This window comes from Manis javanica, chromosome 15 (assembly GCF_040802235.1).
Source record: "Manis javanica isolate MJ-LG chromosome 15, MJ_LKY, whole genome shotgun sequence".
Taxonomy (NCBI): Eukaryota; Metazoa; Chordata; class Mammalia; order Pholidota; family Manidae; genus Manis; species Manis javanica.
Window position 1 is genome coordinate 47,400,878 of NC_133170.1, and position 23,344 is coordinate 47,424,221.

At 38.5% G+C, this 23,344-nt stretch overlaps 2 protein-coding genes across 6 annotated transcripts in view; one reads left to right on the forward strand and one right to left on the reverse strand.

Moving 5' to 3' along the window:
* Window positions 1-1,119, forward strand: part of UBE2E1 (ubiquitin conjugating enzyme E2 E1) — a 94,706-nt gene extending 93,587 nt beyond the window's left edge. For both annotated transcript variants that reach the window (XM_073223253.1, XM_037008577.2), the window contains one exon: window positions 347-1,119. In XM_073223253.1, coding sequence (XP_073079354.1) covers window positions 347-361 — 15 coding nt within the window. In that variant the 3' untranslated portion in view covers window positions 362-1,119. The remainder of the gene's footprint in view (window positions 1-346) is intronic.
* Window positions 1,120-1,497: 378 nt separating this feature from the next.
* Window positions 1,498-23,342, reverse strand: NKIRAS1 (NFKB inhibitor interacting Ras like 1). 4 transcript variants are annotated; one of them, XM_037008578.2, is made up of 5 exons: window positions 23,182-23,342; window positions 13,635-13,745; window positions 7,837-8,078; window positions 2,643-2,735; window positions 1,498-1,600 (listed from the first exon to the last, which is right to left on the reverse strand). In XM_037008578.2, exons 2-5 carry the CDS (start codon window positions 13,726-13,728, stop codon window positions 1,556-1,558), a joined length of 474 nt encoding a protein of 157 aa, XP_036864473.1. In that variant the 5' UTR covers window positions 13,729-13,745; window positions 23,182-23,342; the 3' UTR covers window positions 1,498-1,555. The 4 variants fall into 4 exon arrangements, with proteins under 4 accessions (XP_036864473.1, XP_017504970.1, XP_017504971.1 ...); XM_017649481.2 differs by having other exon boundaries at window positions 1,498-2,735; XM_017649482.3 differs by lacking the exon at window positions 23,182-23,342 and adding an exon at window positions 22,098-23,119 and having other exon boundaries at window positions 1,498-2,735.
* Between the last annotated feature and the right edge of the window lie 2 nt (window positions 23,343-23,344).

The window sequence follows — 23,344 nt, forward strand, 5'->3', positions numbered from 1 at the left end:
TTAGCATTTCTATTGAACTTAGCTTAACACACCTAAGAGCAAAAACACGTCCAGTTGGGTGGTGGTGGTTGGGAGAAAAATGGAATGAACTAAAGAGATAAAACCAGACCAGTACTAAAGCCTACTAAAGCCTGAGCATTCTTTGATAAGAATTACTTTCCCCTGCATGCTGTTTTTTTAAAGTCCAGAAGGAAAAAGTAACTAGAATGGTAGAATGGTATTTCAAAGATGATTTTGATTACAAATACTTTGCACATTTCTTCCCAAGCTGTCACTAATTTATTTGCTGACATTTAAAATGTTCTTTTTCTTTCTCCAAAGTAATCTATATTTTTTTTTCTTCCAGCCGACCCCTTGGTAGGAAGTATTGCTACTCAGTATATGACCAACAGAGCAGAACATGACCGAATGGCCAGACAGTGGACCAAGAGATACGCTACATAAATTGAGTTTTCACAATTCTTATTTGTCTGTCACAGAGAGAGCTGCTTATATGATTTTGTGGGGGAGGGTGGGAGTTGGTAAAGAGTAGGGTATTTCTATAACAGATATTATTCAGTCTTATTTCCTAAGATTTTGTTGTAACTTAAGGTATCTTGCTACAGTAGACAGAATTGGTAATAGCAACTTTTAAAACTGTCATTAGTTCTGCTTTATTAGCTGAAATGTAGTACAGAAAGGAATAGACATTTGGGTTCAGTTGCTTGTAGTCTGTAAACTTAAAACAGCTTAATTTTGTACAGATTAAACACATGGCCATTTATGTAAAATCCTTCGAAGACTACACATCTTTTTGTTTTAAAAAATTGGAATTTGTGTTTCCTTTCTTGGAAGGGAACATTGATACCAGTTTTTAGAAACTGTCATCTCATATATATAAAATCGACACGTGGCTGTAAAACACCATGTAGGAAATGTATTACGTATTTTATTTTATATGCCAATCTACTTTATTGTGGAAAGATTAGAGTTTTGAATCAGGACTTGTGAAAACCTGTAGTAAAATACCTTAAGCTGTTAATTGTAAGGCGTGGAATAGGAGTTGCTCAGTGGATTGGTTATGTTGTGGACTACTTAAGTCTGCATTTGTTACTGTGCTAATAAACAATATTAAAACCACCACCTAACACTGCTGTATTCATTCCACTTGCTCTTGCCATTGTAGTTGGCACATTCTTCTAAACTTGACCTAAGACAACCTAGAAGTACTGCAGACTGAACTAGGATTGGTACATTATTTTTATACAACAGCCCTGTGGGGTAAATTTAGAAAAGGATAACTTAACCCATCATCTTTTTAAAAGCATTTTCTAACTTGCAGATGCTATGTGGCAAGTACATGATGGATGCAGCTGTACTAATGAGAACCCAGCTGAGCAGTTTGTCAGTACTAAGGGTAACGAAGTGATTCTAGTTCTCTGTGCTCACCCAGGCGCACAGGGTGAAAGTGCCTATATTCATTACACATGTAAAAAGAATATGGAAAACTACGCAAACTAACAGATCTAAGTTGAATTTATTAGGAAAAAGCAAACTGCTGGATGTAGTGTTTTATTTAAAAGTCAGATGATACATAGGAAAAAAGCTGGATCAATACAAACTGGAAGAGAAGAACGGGAAGGATGTTAGCATATGTTAAGTGATAATTTTTTGACCAAAAAAATGTATTTGTGATGAGAGATTTTTAAAGAACTCTACAGTAGCACTTGCTGATTTGTAAGTTTTATTTACAGCTTTCATATACAGTAGTACTTGACTTGAACTCACTGAACTGAGCCAACTGAGCTTCAAGTGTTGCTTGATGTTAAAATCTATAGATGTTTTAAAATTCCTTGCTAAACACAATTAAAATCATAGCACAAGTGCAGATAAGGTAGATTATCTTGAAGGCTACCTATCATGCAATACTTTTATGATACATTTTATTCCACAGGACTACCTATCCAGAAATCTGTTCCAGAAGGTATAGTATTCTTTGTGGAAAATGAAAGCTTTTCATAGGATTTGTTCTGTGTAGCAGGAGCTCCACAAAATAAAATTTAGCTTGCTTATAGATTGTTTACTGTTTGTGATCCAATTTGGGTGCACAAAAACATGTCATTTTGTAATCCCACAGATGCTTAATGAACTTCTTAAAAATGAAGTTATGGTTGAGCTAGGAAGTTTATATAAAGTTACACAGAAATAGCAGCTTCCGCAACGGGTTAGTGGGGAGTTACTCATAGGTACATCTGCATTCCACCCAAACTTATTACTGTTTTGAGAAGTGCAACAAAAATATAAAGAACAAAGGTACTATTTTCAGGGACAAGTTTCAAGTAACGAAAATGAAAATATTTTACCACACAATAATAATAAACTTAGCCCAAATAATTTAGTTACAACCTAAAGTGCATTAAATTACTTCCTTAGGGGTTTCCTAAGGACCATTTTAAGTATGTTCACAGACTCTGAAAGGCAGTCACTATTGAACAGTGAGATGTCACCGCTTCTTAGTTCTCAGAGCTAGCGTTCCCTTTGTTTTTCCTCCCAGGCAAAGGGAAGCCTGATTTGCTTGGGGGCTGGGAAAGTCTGCTGGCTAACAGAGTGAATGGCTCAATCAGAGTTCTCCGGTCTGTCACTGTGACCTCCCACAGCCGCACCTTCTCACTTTTTGCCCATTGCTGTGCCACTTCAGCATCCACTTGTCTCTGCTCAGAAAGGTCAATTTTGTTTCCTAATACAACAATTGCTACCTGAAAGAAAAATGGATAAAAAGATCACACTTTGGCAACATCAGTCCCTAGACAAAATGGAAAAAGTCCCAATTAAACTCTTTATCATAACCGATTCTCAGGTGTTAGCTGAGGAAGACATTAACCTTGCTTCTCCTTCCTGAGTGCACAACAGGTGAAGTTACGCAACTCAGGTATGAATGGAAGACCTGGGGAAATTAGTATCTAGGATACAGATGATAATCTGACCGAAAAATGTCTATTTTCATACATACTTCAAAATACAAGAGGACTCCCTGGAGCTGGGAGAGTTCTGTACCCCTAAGTTCCTATGAATAGGAATTTTTTCCTATTCACATTATCCCTAATCATGAAGTGCCTGATGCAAGCACTAAATATTTGCTGACTAGAGATGGACAGGAGCATTTCACACAAAAAGCAAGCAATCATTCACTTAAGCTTGAATACTTACTACACACTAGGCACTGCCTAGGACCAGGATGCTGTCTTCTGGAGGCAGTGAGAGCCCAAGGGCCAGGGGGCTGGGGAGAAAGGATGGTGGGGGGAAGGACAGAGAATACCCAGATTTTCAGATAGTGACTATAAAGACAATAAAACAGGATAGGAAAGTGGGGCACAGCAAGAATTGTCAGAGAAGTCACCTCCAAGGGGCAGCTCTGAACTAGGACCTTTGAGCTTTTAAGTTGAGTTCCCTGGGCTCCAATTAAGGCTGTGCCTCTGGCAGGATGGAGGCACAGGCTCCAGAGATCTGGTTTTCTTGGCAAATCTCATACTCATTTCTCGGCAGGAGCTATCTATCTGTTCAAGCCCTCCTGTCTTTGTCACCCAGATTTTCATCTTCATATACAGCCTAGTCTGACCTCCAGTTCCCTCTCCTCCAGTTGCATAAACTGTTCGACTTGCCCCTAGACTTCAACAAATTCTGTCCCCCTACATCCTCGCATCTCTGCTTCAAATGCTCTTCCCTTCTTGCCTCGCTGAAACCCAGCCCAGCTCTGCAGCACTCACACTACCACAGTGGTGGGGTAGGTGTTTGTAAGGGGTCGTCCTTGTCCCTTCAGCTGCCTCCAGCAATGGCCTTCCCTAAGTACCTAAAACTGAAGTCTGGTGCTATTAGTCTGTACTGCCTACTGCCTGCTCCCCATCCCACCCTGCTGCTCATTACAGACCTGGCTCAGGGTCACCCCCACACTGCTTTTGAATTCCTAGTGATGTCCCAGCCAGGTAGATGACCCTTCAGTAACCCTGTCTCAGCTCACTGACTTCTCCCAAGACTTTAATTATCCTCCTGGCCTCCGCCATTCACTCCCATGAACACATCCTGGCTCTCACCATTATACTGGTGCCCTCTATGACCTCAATTCCAGGAATCCCAGGCTGACCTCTGCCTTCCTACTTCATGGCTAAATCCTGATTGCAACAATTCTAAACACAAGGACCTACAATCCACTGGCTCTACTACCTTTTTACTGTCCTTCAACCCCCCTCATGTCCTCAGTTCCTCATCCAGCTTAGATTCTTTTAAGTTACCCCCTCACTGTCAGCCCATTTTACTCACCTGGTAAACCCCCACAAACTGAACTCTGAATCACACTCTATCTCACCACTTAACGTTGAGTGTGGATGGAGAAAAACAACTCTGCTGGCTGGTCCCAATTCATAACTTGACCTCAGAGGTGGTCTCCAGCAAATGTACTTCCATCCATCGACCCACTAACTAGAGGGTATCTCCTACCTTGGCCCTCTTCTCCAACCTCCAGCATCATCTTTCACTTTACTTTCAGCGGACACCCATACTATTTCAGTAAGAAAATAGAAGAAAACTTTCGTGTGCTTCTACCACCACATCCAATAGCCCAACACCTTCCAAGTGCATGAACTCATCTTCCAGAGCCCATCCTCTTGAACCTGAACACAGATGTCACTAGCCATTGCCCCCTCTCCTGTATCATCAATTGTCTCCTTTCTGTTGGATCATTGCCATTAGCTTCCAGTAGCTCTCACTTAAAAAAATAGTAACCTCCTTTTATACATCCTTCTCCAGCTCCTCTCTGTTCCCCCTTACGGTCCAACAGATTTACCCTTTGTTTGCTGTATTCAATTCTGTCTTATATCCAGTACAGACTTCATCTTACTCTTCTACTAAAACTGTTTCTGTTAAAACCTCCAAGTTACTAAGGCTGACTGCTACTTCGTCCTCAGCTTTTGTGAGCTATCCACAGCGTGACTTTCCTCATCCCTACTTTTTAAAGTGCTGGCTTACGTGCCTCCTGGACGTTCTCATCTCTTGGTGTTCCTCCTACCCCAGTGGCCACTTAGACTCCTTTGCTGGATCCTCCTCAACTCGCCAACTGGCACATGGCCACATCTCCAAGGCGGCAGCAGCACTGCAGCTGAACTTGTTCCTCACCTCATCCCCCGACTGTCTTGTCAACAAAGCAGCCGAACTGATCGTTCTAAAACAAGTCAAAACATGCTCAACTTCATTAATACTAAGGAAAATGAAACTACTGAAATACCATTTCACCCAGAATCTTCACAAAATCCAAAAGTTTAACCACACATTGTCAAAATTGGAGAAACAGGCCCTGTCATACCATTCCTATGGAAGGTAATTTGGCAATATAGTCACCCTTTGATTCAATCCCATTTCTGCTAACCTTACATCTATACCCTAAAATGTACAAAATAATATAAAAGATTATTCATAATAGTTCATAAGTTCCTTACCCAGCTTAGATTCTAAGTTCACCCAGCATACTTGATAAGTTCAAATGACTGGAAATAACCCAAGTGTCCATCACTTTCGGAGTGGTTAAATTAGTATGATACATCTGCAACCACACGGTGAGTATTATACATCAGTTAAAAAAAAATCAGTACTGATACTTCAAGGTATATACTGTGTGAAAAACACAAGGTATAAAACAATATGCTACCTTTGGTGTGAGAAAGGGGAAAATAAGATTTAAAAATGTGTATTTCTGCTTGTATTTACATAGAGAAACTTTGGAAGGATGCCCCAAAAACAAAAAAAGTAAAAAGTAGTACAAATATTTTACAAAGCATGCTTGAGGTACAGGAACTCAGTGGCTAAGGACAGGTGGAAACCAGAACTCACCGTAGTCCTTTTTATATGTCATTTTTATTTGAACCATGGGCAAAATTGCCTATTCAATTCTTAAAAAATGAACATGAAAATAAATGAATGCAACCTAAGCTAGGTCATGTCATTCCTTTGCTCAAAATCTATGGCTTCTAATCAAAGTGCTGCCTCATCTCCTACCGCGCTCTGCCTCACTGCTGCTCCTGAGCACACAGCAAACTCCTGCCCCAGACCTCCATACTCCCACCAGGAGCACTTCCTGAGGACACCAGCTGGGCCCCCTCCCTCCCTTCAGGTCTCTCTAGGTCACCTTAACAGGGAGACCTCCACTACCCCACAGCAAGCAGGAACCTCATGCCCTCCTCTGCTTTACTTTTTTCTACATGGCATCACTCTTGATAATACATATTTGTTCAATGTCTCCCCCTTCTCAACCTTGAAATAGCTTTATGGTAACAGGGACTGTTGTCTGCTGTATTGCCTGCACCTCATCTAGAACAATACCAGTCATGCAGTGGCTCAGTAAGCATTTGCTGAATTAATGTGCTTCTTAAATCCCCATAACCACCATCTAAGGATGATACTATTATTACTCTCATTTTACAGCTAAGGAGACTGAGGCAGAAAAGCTGAGAAAGAAGAGCCAAGATTGAAATATATGCGTGTTCAGTGAACTACTCCCGACTTTTGGTGGGTAGGGAGGGAAATCTGGACGTACTCCATCCAGAAAATAACAGTATCTGCTAAGATGGGAAAGACGGGGAACAGGTGAGAGGAGAGCATTCATTACTTGCCTTTTTATATCTTTTGAAGATTGAACCTTGTGAATATTGTCTATTCACAAAGTAAATATTCAAAATAATGAAACTCAAATGTCAGCAACCCAGATTGTCCTTCAACAGGTGAAAGGTTAGAAACAAATCCTAGTACACACATACCGTGGAGTACCACTCAGCAATAAAAAGGAACGGATGGCTGACTGGTGCAATGACACGGCTGACTCTCCAGAGAATTGTGCTGAGCAAAAAAAGCCCAATCCGGGTCACGTACTATATGATTCCATTTGTGTTAACACTCGAAATGACAAGGCAATAGAAATGAGAACAGATGATTAGTGTTTGTCAGGTTAAGGAGGTGTGACCATAAAAGGCTAACATGAGGGGCCCCTGCAGGGATGAAATGTTTGGTGTCTCAGCTGTAATACTGTACTATAGTTTTGCACAATGTTAGCACTGGGGAAAAAACTGGATATTTGTATTATATCTTAAAACTGCATGTGAATCCATAATTATCTCAAAAAGTTTAACATAAAAATAAAATATAAAAGTCTAGGTTAAGAACATCAAGCCAGTGTTGTCAGGAGTACATTATATGGTTCCCTAGGTGATGAGCCAGCCATGTGGAAATCTGGAGAAAGACCTATGATAAGAGAGTTCCAGGCAGGGGGACTAGCAATTGAGGATGACTTAATAGGGGAACAGAATTACCATGTTGGAAAAACAGAAAGACCAGTGACACCGGGTTCCAGTGACAGAGGAACAACAGAAAAGATAGGTAAGATGAAGAGGCATGAGCAGATCATGTAAGACTTTACAGACCAGCATAAAGATCTTATTTTAAGTGGTAAATAGGTAGAATCTGGTAATTTGTTTTTTTGTTTTGTTTTTTTTTTAGTAAGGCTGAAGACAAGAATCCTACTTAGCCAAGGAGACAATAAGGAGCCCTAGGAAACAGTGATCTCAAACAGTATGAAATGAATTATGTAGTACCTGAGACAGGGAATCATTAAAATTCAACTTGGACATGGCAACAAGCAAAGCAGAAAGTCAAATGCTAGCCCTGATTGAACTCAGGTTTGTATTTCTGGGGCTAAGAAAAGAGCACAGATACTGGAAATACAATGCAATGCGTTTAAAACATTCTAACTGCCTAAAAGTCCACAATGCAATTTAAATAGTATTATTCATAGCTGGCATTTTTAACATAGCCATTTACCTCTTTTTTGTCTTTGAACTTATCAATTTCTTTCTTCAGAAGCTCCACTCTTTGAAAGGACTCAAGGTTATTCACACTGTACACAAGAACAAAGCCATCAGCAAATGAAAAATAATGCTTTGGCAGCTCCACGCCTTCCTGTAGGCCTCTAGTATCATAAAGGTGTAACTGTTCCTTTACTCCCCGATCTGTTTCCACTGAGGCCATGTACACATCTTCCAGTGTTTCACAGTCTTCCATTCCTGGGATTAAGAAGAAATTACTCTTATACATACACACACACACACACACATATATATATATAAATAGTGGGTCACTACTTTGTATCCCTGAAACTAATAATGTTATATCAATTACACCTCAATTTAAAAAAAAATTACTTTTTTGGATAACTACTAAGTTGTTTTTTTCTTGTCCTTTAGAAGCTGGCTTTCTAGTTTCCCTTTTACTACATCCATTTCCCTACTTACTACATGTAAGAATTGTATTTTCATTTACTATTTTAAAATGAAAGGCAGTTATAGTAAATGAATATAGAAATAAAAATTTGGCAATGAGATTTACTATTACATACTTTGAAGAAGTAACTCTTAACAAGAGTCAAAGAACTCAATACCTAGATTGTAGAATTAAAGGCTGATTTTAAAAGTAGCTTCAACAACTAAATGGCCCCATTTTCTTCTCCTTCAGAGCCAAGGACAGGACCTGGGGTAAATTTGCTTTCTTTCTGTACAACTTCCATTACTTTCATGGTCTGTTTAAAGACTTCAAAAACTTACATGTCCAGTCTGGGCCTGAGCACGAAGCCTTAATTCCCAAGTACCTAATGGGCACTTTTATGTGAATGTCCTGCCAAGTACTTCAAACTAACAAAACTTGTGATCTTTCCTCCCCACACATGTTCCTCCTCCTTGATCACCATCCACCTGGGCAGTTTTCAGAGGTCTCTTTGAAGAAGGAAAGTGTGGGTGAAAGTTAGCATATATCAGCTACTCTACTGTTAAAACATCTGCTTGGTTATCTTCCCCTGAACTACTGCAATAGATCAGTAAACACCTGGTAAACACCTCATATTCTTTCCAGACTCTACTGCAATACCAATTTTGTGTATCCTCTTCTGATAATCCCCTTCCCTCTTTTCTACTCTTTCTGTGCCTAGTACTTAACAATTAAAATCTTTCTATATTTATCTCTCCCCTCCAAAGCTGAAATGTAAACTCCTTGAAAAACGAGCATTGTAGCTTATCTGTCTTCTAGCAATGACCACTAAAAATTGACTGACACACATAAGAAGTCCTTAACAAATGTTTGCTGAATGAATGAATGAGCTAATAACTGCCCCAACTTCAGTGATCTTCTTGTCTGAGTGATCCTTTTAAAATACATTTTACTCTTCTCCATTTTTGCAGGTTTGTCTCCAACTAGTCTATAACTTCCTTGAGAGAAACAAACCACTCTGTGTCCACAGCAAGTACTCAATAATCATTTGTTGATAAGGGGGTTAATGGAAGAAAATTAACACTGAATTTTAATAAATAGTGAGAGGCATGATAAGACAGGTATGGTATGGCCCCAGTAACCATATTCATATTTAAATATAAGCTATATCCAGTACATTCATATGGATAATATCCTATACCATAAAACAAACTATATTAATAGGTCTCTGAAAACTTACTAGAGTTTTCCTAAACAACCTAAATACTGTAGAAATATTTGTTAAAGGTGCCTTATAGAAATGTCTATAAATATTAAGTCTCCATAAAGTACTAGATTAAAAGGGATAATCATGTAATGATAAATAGACTGGATCACAAGAAACCAAAAATTTACTTTCATCAGCATAATTCTTTACATTAAGGAATTCAGTGTTTAGTAGGGGAAAATTATTCATAGATTTGACTATGGTATCATTCTGTCACAAATTAAGCTACCTTAAGGAAACTTAAAGGCTATTAAAATAAGATACTAACTTACTGGGCTTTGAATGTAAAGGCAAAAACTACCAAGACTTTTGTCCTGGTGGATGTTTTATCTACCCAAAGCCAGTCTGGTTCTCCTCCTCCCCTTACTAACTTAGAACTTTTGAGATGTTCGTTACTCCATAAAACAACTGGAGTCGTGCCTCTTCCATCAGCCCCCTAGCTCTCCTCTCCCACTTCATGCTGCTGGGCTGCTACCCCTCCCTCAGGCCAACAGAAGATGCGGGGTGCAAACTCTGCAGAGGGTAAGAGGGAATCCTAGACAGAGGGATACAGGGTATGGGTTCCATGGTGAAAATGGGGCAATTTAGTGACATGTTCCTTCTGCTCCCAAAACTTTAGCAGGCAGGCCTTTATCCTCCAGACAGAGGAATCTGGGGAATCTGGCAAGTGAAAAATGAAAAATCCTAAATATGCTAACATCTAGGGTTCCTCAACAAATGCCCAACCTAAGTCACATTATAGTGAAGCTCAAAGTCATGAATCCTATCCACATGCTTACAGCTTTCAATTAACTTTTAGTTCTCCACTCTTAATTACCAGATATCTGACAACCAATAATTACCAAGATACCTGAGGAAAAGAGACCAAAAAATCAGAAAAGATCACCTTTGAGGAAAAAAAATACACAAAGAAAACAAAAACTACCCAATATTATATTCAGAGATAAGATAGTGCATCCATGAGGTAAAAACATACTAAGAAGTGAAAACCCAATAGAAGGGTTGGAAAATTAAAGATGAAAAAACTCCCAAATAGTGGAAAATACTGAGAGATGGAAAACAAGAGAGTAAAGATTTAAAAAACGAAATTAGAGGACTAGTCCAGAAGGTCTAGCATTCAAAAGGAAGTTCCAGAAAGAGAGAACATAAAGGTAGGAAACATCAACAAAATAATTCAGAACCAAAGAACATACGTTTCCATCACTGAACAAGTCCACTGAGTGCCCTGGACAAAATGACTAACTCTGTGATACACCACTGTGAAATTTCAGAGCACTGGGAACAAAGAAGAGACTCCAAGAGCTTCCACAAAGTATCAAGAATCATAATGGCTCCCAGCTTCTAAAAGCAACAATAGAAGAACATAATAGAATTTGATAAATGATAACACTCATCCTCTATGAACCAGCAACTTCACTCCTAGATACATACCTCAGAACTTGTCCACATAATTACTGGACAAATGTGTAAGACTGTTTGCAGCAGCATTATTTCTAATAGCCCCAAACTGGAAACAACCCAAATGTGCATTAAGACATTAAGACAGAAGAGACAAATAAAATGAAGTATATTTTCATTTTATGAAGGAAATGAAAATTAAACCACAGCTACCTATCAAGAATCCTACAAAGATAAGATTGAAAGAAGCCAGACACTGAAGAATTTATACAGTATGATTCCATTGATATAAGGTAACAGACAAGAAATAAACTATATTATTTAGTGATTCATACATAGGTGACAAAACTACAAAGCAAAAAGGGGTTAATTAAAGCAAAAGTCAAGGGAAGGGTTGAGCTGTGACTGGAGAGAACATGGGGAGCTACTAGAGTGCCTTCAATGTTCTATTTTTTTTACCTGTATGGAGAATACACAAAGATTTGTTTTATAATTATTCATTAAATCATACATCCATTTTATGTTTTATGTACTTTTCTATATATATGATGCATTTTACAATAAAAGGAGCAAGACAATGGAGCAGTGCTTTCAAAATGCTGAGGAATTATTTTTGATCTAGAATTCTATACCCATCAAAATTATAATTCAACTGTGAAAAATATATTTTCAAACACGTGAAGGCTCAAGAAATGTATCATGTACATTTTCTCAGAAAAGTATTTGAGGAGGTCCTCCATCAAAATTAACATGTAATCATAAGAAGAGGAATGTATTGGATCCAGGAAGAGAGTCTAACAAGAGTGTAAAGGGAATCACAGGGACAATAGTAAATGTCTCTATTCAGAAGCCCCATAATTACTATTATGCACCAGGCACAGAGGGCATTTTGAGGGTTGTCATTACCTGATACTCCATCTCGCTCTAAACTTTTCAACCCAAAAAAGTACTAGATGATGTGCTTCACCAAAAGAAGGTGATAAATCAAAAGAAGATGACAAGAAATCTAGGAAACAGAAAAATCAAACCCTGGGAGAAAGAGAAAGGGAAGTTCCATAGTGATAGCTGTGCAACAGGCCTGTACAAGAGGAATGAGAGGTCCTAGAAGGATATCTCTAAGAAAAAAAAAGATGATCTGACACAGCCGACCTTGTGGAAAACTGAGAAACATCTGGATGTGTGGAAGAATTATCAAAAGGTATTAACAAAACTAAAGTAACAAAACAAATATTTGGCCTCCATAAAACAGAAAGAAAAGAAATAACAGTAGACAATACTGGTAATATTCATAAACATCACTGGGTAAGGCCACCCATGCAAGATAGATCAATGAGATTTTAATGTAATAGAGCAGCAAAAGTTCACTGATGGAGTCTCAGATTCCACACTGCATTGGCCTTTAAGTAACCATCACTTGTTGAGTTGTACTGAAATACCAAAGAGGAATACCCACAATTACCTGGAAAGTCTACTAAAATACTCCTCCTACCTTTTCTAACTACATATCTGTGTGAAGCCAGATTTCCTTCACATATTTCAACTAGAACAACATATCAGAACAGATGTATAATCCAGCTGCCTTCTACTAAGCTGGATATTAGATTTTCAAAAATGTAAATCAACGCTCATCTTCTCACTAAAATATTATTTTTAAATAATGTGAAAATATTATTTTTAATACAAATGTTACCTTAGATGTAATTTTATTATTTTAATTAATATTTTTTTTATTTCTCAGTTTTAATTTCTAATCCAGTAAAAGTATCAAAAGAGTGAGCCTACATAAACAAAAGCTGTTTGGGGTTTTAAAAGAGTAAAGGGATTATTTCTCCCCCATGCATAATTTCTTTAGAATCTGGAGGTAAAAAATTAAGAACCAATAGTTAGCATGCATGTATGACAGGAGGAACTGTGAAATCAAAAAGTTGGAGACCTGCTGGCACAAGTATCATAATAAAAAACAGATATGGATTTAACCAAAATTATTAAATATTATTTTGGGCAGGTGGAAAAGAAGCAGAGCTCATCAAAATGGTTAATAAAAAGACTGAAATGTGCTCTAAGCTACTTGCCAGAGGTAAATACGTCAAAGACCTACAATTCTACTTTTCTAACAAACCTCATTTCATTCTAACCTGCCAGAGATGCTATTTTCTTCACCTCTGTTTCTCACTAGGCACACAGTATTACACAGCATGTACTTAGTAATTACGTAACACAATGAATGAATGAATGATAATCCAATTCACAAAATTAGGTCATACTGCAGCAAACAGCTGTTTCTTCCATTTTTAAAGTCTATACTGCATTACTGCAGAGTCATGTTTGAAATAAGAATGAGAAATCATTCACTGTATTTTTAAGTCAGTGATTCTATGACTGAGACCACTATTCAGTATCTAAAAACATAGGAAACCATATATACAAAGGATATAAATATACATATAAAATTTATATTTGTTTTCTTATTTGCTATAACTTTCAGCAAGCACGTTTGACTTTCAATAACAAGGATTTTGTTTTTCTCTCCCCTATTTTCCCCCACCGCAGTCTGTTGACTACTGTGACCCTTTTGGTCCCTCTGGATTACATCTCACTTCCATGCACCATCACCCACCTTTAGGTCAGCACAACCAACACAACAGACCCCTAGCAATTCCCAGGGCCTCCAGAGAACAGGGAAAAATAATCTCACCAATAGTATGATTCCCATAAAGGAGCTGCTCCAAAATTGCTGTTTTCCCCACAGATAACAAGCCACAAACCACAACTTTGCAGCCCTTTCCCATCTTCTCCCAGGATATCACTGTGAAAAGAACAGAAGATCTTTAAAATTGTATACTCTCAAACTTTATCCTTTTTCTATGTTTAAATCTCATCAGTAATACTTAAACTAGTGGGAAATTTCAAATATAATACAGAGTAAGGCCTCTCTTCCCGAGCCCCATTCCTAGACTCCCATTGTCCCCTTAGAGTGTTACCAGTTTCTTATATAACTTTAGGGAGATAATCTAGATAAATGTAAAAATACATGTAGATAAAAATAGATGTTTGTTTTCAAAAAGAAACATTTTATATAAAGACTTTCAATATGAATTAAGTCTGTAGGAATCTTAATTGAATCCTAGATGAAATCAGTCTTTGAAAGAGACTGCCTGTTCATCAAAATTTACCTGGAAAAAGTAACGTTTAAGTAAAAATTTAAGAAGGTATGAAATTAAAAATTTGGATAAACAATGGACACAGTTTTTTAAAGAAACATTAATGCTATTAATGCTACTGCTAGTCTTAGGGGCATGAGAAATGGGATTCTGATAGTCCCACAGGCTCTTTTAGTCATACTTTGAGTCATACTTCTTAGTGCTAGAGAAATTGCTCAGGCAAAACTAGAAAGAAAAGGAAAATTCATCTCTCCCAGTTCCCTAACAAATCCAAGGAAGAGCAAGATCAGGTAAAATTTTCTTCAGTTTTCCTCAAAGCTGTTATTTTCCAGAAGGCAGGGTACCAGAACCAGCCAAGGCAGAAAGGGAAAGGCGGCTCATTAAATACAGCAGAATAACTTGGTAAGAGAATTTCATTTTACACATTGCGTGCGTGCGTGCGTGTGTGTGTGTGTCTTTATCCCTTTCACCTATTTCACCCACCCACCCCATGGTAACCACCAGTTCCCTCTCAGTGTCTGTAAGTCTATTTGTTGATTTTGTTCTGTTCTGAGGTTCCACATATAAATGAAATCATATGGAATCTCTCTTTTTCTGCCTGACTTATTCATTTAGCATAATATTCTCAGCTCCATCCATGTTGTTACAAATGACAAGATTTCTTTCTTTCTCACGGCTGAATAATATTCCAGTGTATATATGTACCACATCTTCTTTATCCATTTATCTATTGACAGATACTTTGGTTGCTTCCATATCTTGGCTATTGTAAATAATGTGGCAATAAACATAGGAGTGCATATATCTTTTCAAATCAGTGATTTTGTTAAGTTCGTTGGGTAAATTCCCAGAAGTGGAATTGTTGGGTCATATGGTATCTCTATTTTTAGTTTTTTTGAGGAACCTCCAAACTGTGATTTCCACATTGTCTTTTGCCATCTCTTACCACCTCATTTCCCCTAATTCTCTTCTTACCTAGAATGTAGAATATTGAATAACTCTAAGAGGGATGCCAAAGGCTTGAAATCAAAGAACAACAACAAGAATATTCAAATAAGCATTCATGTAAAAGGGATGTTGGTAACTTTTCTGAGTATGCATGTGTGTTGTACATGATGATTTTTCTTACCTACATCAACATTAACCAATAAATGAACTTTTCGTAAGTTGTCTCTATTTTCTAAAGTCTGCAGTTTTTTTATGATGCAAATTAGCCACAACACTAACCACTGACAGGAAAAACTTTAATGCTACCACTATTACAGCACAGTAATAGCAGCACTCATTTCCAGAGCAGCACACTACATCTTTTTTTTTTTGGTATCATTAATCTACAATTACATGAAGAACATTATGTTTACTAGGCTCCCCCCTTCACCAAGTCCCCCCAACATACCCCTTCACAGTCACTGTCCATCAGCATAGTAAGATGCTGTAAAATCACTACTTGTCTTCTCTGTGTTGCACAGCCCTCCCCGTGCCCCCCCCCAACTATGCATGCTAATCGTAATGCCCCCTTTCTTTTTCCCCACCCTTATCCCTCCCTTCCCATCCATCCTCTCCAGTCCCTTTCCCTTTGGTAACTGTTAGTTCATTCTTGGGTTCTGTGATTCTGCTGCTGTTTTGTTCCTTCAGTTTTCCTTTGTTCTTATACTCCACATATGAGTGAAATAATTTGGTACTTGTCTTTCTCCGCCTGGCTCATTTCACTGAGCATAATACCCTCTAGCTCCATCCATGTTGTTGCAAATGGTAGGATCTGTTTTTTTCTTATGGCTGCATAATATTCCATTGTGTATATGAACCACATCTTTATCCATTCATCTACTGATGGACATTTAGGTTGCTTCCATATCTTGGCTATTGTAAATAGTGCAGTGATAAACATAGGGGTGCATCTGTCTTTTTCAAACTGGAGTGCTGCATTCTTAGGGTAAATTCCTAGAAGTGGAATTCTTGGGTCAAATGATATTTCTATTTTGGGCATTCTGAGGAACCTCCATACTGCTTTCCACAATGGTTGAACTAATTTACATTCCCACCAGCAGTGTAGGAGGATTCCCCTTTCTCCACAACCTCCCCAACATTTGTTGTTGTTTGTCTTTTCAATGATGGTGGTCCTTACTGGTGTGAGGTGATATCTCACTGTGGTTTTAATTTGCATTTCTCTAATAATTAGCGATGTGGAGCATCTTTTCATGTGCCTGTTGGCCATCTGGATTTCTTCTTTAGAGAACTGTCTATGCAGCTCCTCTGCCCATTTTTTAATTGGATTATTTACTTTTTGTTTGTTGCAGTGTGTGAGCTCTTTATATATTTTGGATGTCAATCCTTTATCAGATCTGTCATTTATGAATATATTCTCCCATACTGTAGGATACCTTTTTGTTCTATTGATGGTGTCCTTTGCTGTACAGAAGCTTTTCAGCTTGATATAGCCCCCCTTGTTCATTTTTGCCTTTGTTTCCCTTGCCTGGGGAGATATGTTCATGAAGAAGTCACTCATGTTAATGTCCATGAGATTTTTGCCTATGTTTTTTTTCTAAGAGTTTTATGGTTTCATGACTTACATTCAGGTCTTTGATCTATTTTGAATTTACTTTTGTGTATGGGGTTAGACAGTGATTCAATTTCATTCTCTTACATGTAGCTGTCCAGTTTTGCCAGCACCATACGTTGAAGAGACTGTCATTTCCCCATTGTATGTCCATGGCTCCTTTATCAAATATTAATTGGCCATATATGTTTGGGTTAATGTTTGGAGTCTCTATTCTGTTCCACTGGTCTGTGGCTCTGTTCTTAAACCAAATGGTCTTGATTACTGTGGCTTTGTAGTAGAGGTTGAAGTTGGGAAGCGAGATCCCCCCACTTTATTCTTCCTTCTCAGGATTGCTTTGGCTATTCGGGGTCTTAGGCGGTTCCATATGAATTTGTGAACTATTTGTTCCAGTTCTTTGAAGAATGCTGTTGGTAATTTGATAGGGATTGCATCAAATCTGTATATTGCTTTGGGCAGGATGGCCATTTTGACGATATTAATTCTTCCTAGCCAGGAGCACGGGATGAATTTCCATTTGTTAGTGACCTCTTTAATTTCTCTTAAGAGTGTCATGTAGTTTTCAGGGTATAGGTCTTTCATTTCCTTGGTTAGGTTTATTCCTAGGTATTTTATTCTTTTTGATGCTCTTGTGAGTGGAATTGTTTTCCTGATTTCTCATTATATTAGTTCATTGTTAGTGTATAGGAAAGCTACAGATTTCTGTGTGTTAATTTTGTATCCTGCAACTTTGCTGAATTCCAATATTAGTTCTAGTAGTTTTACAGTGGAGTCTTTAGGGTTTTTTATGTACAATATCATGTCATCTGCAAATAGTGACAGTTTGACTTCTTCTTTACCAATCTGGATTCCTTGTATTTCTTTGTTTTGTCTGATTGCCGTGGCTAGGACCTCCAGTACTATGTTGAATATCAGTGGGGAGAGTGGGCATCCCTGTCTTGTTCCCGATCTCAAAGGAAAAGCTTTCAGCCTCTCGCTGTTCAGTATGACATTAGTTGTGGGTTTATCATACATGGCCTTTATTATGTTGAGGTACTTGCCCTCTATGTCCATTTTGTTGAGAGTTTTTATCATGAATGGATGCTGAATTTTGTCTAATGCTTTTTCAGCATCTATGGAGATGATCATGTGGTTTTTGCCCTTCTTTTTGTTGATGTGGTGGATGATGTTGATGGATTTTTGAATGTTGTACCATCCTTGCATCCCTGGGATGAATCCCACTTGGTCATGGTGTATGATCCTTTTGATATACTTTTGAATTCGGTTTGCTAATATTTTATTAAGTATTTTTGCATCTACATTCATCAGGGATATTGGTCTGTAATTTTCTTTTTTGGTGGGGTCTTTGCCTGGTTTTGGTATTAGGGTGATGTTGGCTTCATAGAATGAGTTTGGCAGTATTCCCTCCTCTTCTATTTTTTGGAAAACTTTAAGGAGAATGGGTATTATGTCTTCTCTGTGTGTCTGATAAAATTCCGAGGTAAATCCATCTGGCTCGGGTGCTTTGTTCTTGGGTAGTTTTTTAATTACCGTTTCAATTTCTTTGCTCGTAATTGGTTTGTTTAGATTTTCTGTTTCTTTCTGGGTCAGTCTTGGAAGGTTGTATTTTTCTAGGAAGTTGTCCATTTCTCCTAGGTTTTCCAGCTTGTTAGCATATAGGTTTTCATAGTATTCTCTAATAATTCTTTGTATTTCTGTGGGGTCCATCGTGATTTTTCCTTTCTCGTTTCTGATTCTGTTGATGTGTGTTGATTCTCTTTTTCTCTTAATAAGTCTGGCTAGAGGGTTATCTATTTTGCTTATTTTCTTGAAGAACCAGCTCTTGGTTTCATTGATTTTTTCTATTGTTTTACTCTTCTCAATTTTATTTATTTCTTCTCTGATCTTTATTATGTTCCTCCATCTGCTGACCTTAGGCCTCATTTGTTCTTCTTTTTCCAATTTCGATAATTGTGACATTAGACTATTCATTTGGGATTGTTCTTCCTTCTTTAAATATGCCTGGATTGCTATATACTTTCCTCTTAAGACTGCTTTTGCTGCATCCCACAGAAGTTGGGACTTTGTGTTGTTGTCATTTGTTTCCATATATTGCTGGATCTCCATTTTAATTTGGTCATTGATCCATTGATTATTTAGGAGCATGTTGTTAAGCCTCCATGTGTTTGTGAGCCTCACACTACATCTTATAGGAAAAAATAACATCACTTATGCAATGCAACAATTATTTCCTGGGTGGCATGCTTGGGAGCCTTCCAAATTTTCCCAAGAATATTTATCACTTGCTTCCAGAAGAACCACTTCTCTCAGGGGACTTTTTAAAACATTCCCAACATTACTACAATGGAAAAATTCTCAGCCTTTATTTATAAAGGGCAGAGCTTAGTGTAACACTGATCATCTGTGGTATGGTGTCCCCTATGTCAGCAACTGTGACCTATTTTAAAAGGTTTTCTACACATACCTCTGAATTTATGATCAATTTAATGTCACCTCATTTATCATAGGCTTCTACTCTCTCTGCATATTGTGGGTCTCCTGTTAAGTTAGAATACCACTGAATCTTTCTTCAAAAGGTTTTTAATGATGATAGTTAAAATGTACAGTAAGTTGCCACCTAACCACATGCCACTAAACAAGAAGATGGAGAAGAAATAAATCTTACAGAGGATAAGAATTACCATGGCAGCACAGGCCAATTCTGTTGTCAGAAAAGGTTGCTGTTGGAATCTAAATTCTGATTTTTCTATTTTATTTCCCTTCCTCTGAAAATATTTTAGCCTGACAATTCAACGCTTACCTCTTCTCCCCTTCCTGTTAAAAAAAAAAGTCCCTTTACCACACTTTATAAAAATAATAATAATAATAATAATAATAATAATAATAATAATAAAAGGTACTTTCAAAGGGCAGGCATATACTGTAGTTGAATGAAAGCAGGCAGTTCTACAGAAAAAACAGCCAATGATTAACAGCAACAGATCATCTGTAAAACAGAGGCAAATATGAATGCTGAGGACTACAGCAAACTGGAAAAATACTGAAACCAACCAAATCCTGAGAAACTCAGAGATCAAATATTCTAAAGAGTTTTTGGAAATCTTAATAAACCTACTTCAAAAGTGGTATACTACACTTGTACTTTGATCACTCACTGAGACTAGGATTAGCAGAAAAAGTTTGCTAAAAATCTGTACTACATGTGTTTGAATAAATTAGGGCATTTGTTTTAGCATATCTGAGAGGTTTTTATCAAGGGCAAATGGTAAAAGTAACTGAATAGAGGTTAACACAAACACAGGTAAGGATTTTAAAGGTTTTTAAAAGGAAAGAGAAGGGAAGAGATAACAGAATAGACCATGTTAACTATTTTATTCACCATCAAAAAGAAAAGAAAGATGGAAGGATAAGTGTGATTAATCAAAGAATAGTTGAAACATTCTAAATTCCCAATTGTCTTCAAGTAGAATCAATACTACCTAAAATTGAAGATTGGTGACCTACTGCTATCAATTAAAAAGTGTTATCTCTTTAAAAAATATTTATGTAAGATTTTGAATTACTAAGATTAAATACACATACAAAAGTACTTTATTTTCTATATATGATCATAATGGTGGGGTCTCATACTATATATAAGAAGTGGTTCTCACACATATATACCCAAATTCACAAACAAAAGCTACTAAAAGCTTAATGCTATACAGATATTTCATAATTCCCAAACAATAAATATGCACGATTTCCTTCCAAATACAAAAAGGAAGTCATCTGCAGTATGAATGGGTCCTAAATCACATGAACAGATTCTGGGTGGCCAAGCCTCCTACATAAGCCTAGGTTTCAAGAGTTTTAAAGGCTCCAGAGTAGATGGATGACCTTTAAGTTTCCTTCCTTCTAACAGTGAACTGCTATGAGAGCAGAAACTACTTACCAAGAAACTGCATCAGCACTAGGGTCAGTACAAAAAGCAGTAGTTAGAGCTACTCATTATAGCTCATATGCTAAAAAACTGTTGGACAACAAAATTCAATCTGACAATTCCTCAGCTGATGTAAATGACTACAAGAACATGCTTAATAGGCATCCAATGCAGTCTTACATATTGCTTTGCTTTCCAGGCTAATCAATAATGTTGCTAGAAAATAAAAACATGACCTGGTTCATTCCTCTAGAAAACACTGAGCTTAGTCAATATTCTCTTTGAAGAGCAATTAGAAGCAGCTCTCCCAAATTGTCAGCACTTCTAAAACAGAAAAATATTAATACTGAAACACTATTAACATCATAGACAGATGTTACATATCTTACTACATGAGCATCACACTGGAAAACTTCCAAACTGCGTATTTATCTACATAAACTTCATGTACTGTGATCAATCTTTTACTTATCCATGTATGAATACATTATACATACCTAAAATTTCATTAAATGGGTTTGGCTAACAATATTGCACATAATAAAATACATTAAGCAGATCTTACCACTCTCTTATTCATTCAGTAAATATTCACTGAGGGCTTACCATAATGCCAGGTATGAGGAACAAATGGGGGGCCAAAACCAGAAATGACCCCTGTCCTCAGAAATCTCACAGATCAATTGGAAATACCAATCCAAATCTTTGCAAAGCTGAGAAACGGCAAATTAAGCAACAAAACTGCTAACACTAATTAATAATTAGCAGTGATTAGTCACATTGCCAGAATCTTCTTTTCAAATGACACCCAACTGTGTAGTCAATCATTCCCCACTCATTCTTCTCACACTCCACATCCCATCCATCTATCTCTGAAACACATCAGGGCTGGACCACCATCACTAATGAAGTGGTCCAAGGCACCATCTTCTCTCACCTGCTCTCTCAAAGATGTCATAATCACCCAAGATGTAAAGTATTTTACTTTACATAGATAAAGACTTTGCAGCTGTGATTAAGAACCTTTGGATGGGGATTATCTGAGTGGACCCAATGTAATCACAAGTGCCTTTATAAGAGAGGAGTGTTGGAAAGCAAGACAGAAATGGGGATTTGAAGATGCTATATTGCTGGCTTTGAAGATGAAGGAAGAGGAAAGAGGTCAGGAGTCAAGGAATGCAGGTGGCCTCTAGAAGCTGGAAAGGACAAGGAAATGAATTCTCCCCTAGTGCTTCTACAAAGAACAAAGGCCTTTGACAACTTGATTTTAGCTTAGTGAGATTTCTGACCTACAGAACTACGAGACAATAAATTTGTTTTAAACCAGTAAATTTGCTTTAATCTGTTACAGTAGCAATAGAGAATTAATACAACCTCCTAGTCGGGTTCCACTTTTTTCCTTCCTTTTAGCCGCTGAGCTGAGATCCATAAATCCACATGAAGTCACCCTTCTGCTCAAATTCTTCCAATGGTTTCCAAATCTCAGACAGTTTGAAAAACCTAAGTTCTGGTTATTACCTCTCTGACGTCATCTGTTAGTTTCCCCTGTGGTTGATCACAGCCACCACTGCCTCCTTGCTGGTTCTGCTCCAATGAGGGCAAACTTCCGCCTTCAGGCACTTATTAAATCGGCCCCACATCTCCAAGGCTCTTCAGGTCTTTTCTCCAACATCTCAGGAATACTTACCTTGATTATTCCATCCAAACATTTGACTCCCACCCGAACACTGCCTAATTCCTTCCCGCCAATGTTTGTCCTTAGCGCTTAACACCGACATTAACATACATCTCACTTATGTTTATTCCCCGTTTCCAAGAATGCTATGAAATCGGCGTTGACCACAGTTGCATCCTCAGCACCTGCGACACTGCCTGGCACGTATTAAGCATTTCTTAAGTATTTGTTGAATGAAATAACAAACCATGTGAGGATTGTTATGATGGCAAAGCTGCAATTAACAAAAAGGAAAACAGGAAAAAAATAACCAAACCCGCTAATCTAGAAGGTAAATATAATTCTCTGACACCTTGGCCACACAATTTGTAAGATTAAACCACGTGATTATAAAAAATGAGCATGTTCTGGAGACGCAAAAATGCTAGTAAACCATTTTTGAATTAAGAACGCAACGCAAAACGCCAGTATTTTCTCGCCGTTTCTTTCCGAAACACTCGCACCTGCCAACCAGGTCTTGGCAAATACATGTTTTGCCTTTCAAAAAAACTGTGGTTCTGTCGGGGCAAACCTGGGACCAAAGCCGCAGGCAGGAAAGGCAAGGAAATGGAGAAGCGCCGAGCCGCCCGCTCCCCCTTCCCCGGGGTCCTTTGTAGGGCAAAATCCCTCCGAGCCGGGCCTCCGAAGCCCCGGCACCGCACACGGCCCACTGGGCGACCGGGGCCGTGCCCAGAGGCCAGAGGGCCCCCTCGGGGCCCATCTTCCTGCGCCCATCCCGGGGGAGAGGGGGCGGCGCCGCACCGCAGCCCCGCTGCGACGTCTCGGGTGGGGGGCCTGCACTGCGCCAGGCGGACCCGCCGCCTCCAGACGCTGACCGACGCGCCTCCCCGGAGAGCTCCGGCCACCGGAGCCCCGCCCCCAACCTGCCTCTTCCCGGCGGCTGGACGGTCGCGGCCGCTCGGCTGCCGAGGCCTCTCCTCGGACTCTCGCCTCGGGTGGCCACTGCCGCTCAAGCCGGAATCCTGAGGAGCAGGGGCGAGACAGCAGCGCAGACTGCACCACGGCCAACCTAACCCGACCCCCCCGCCAC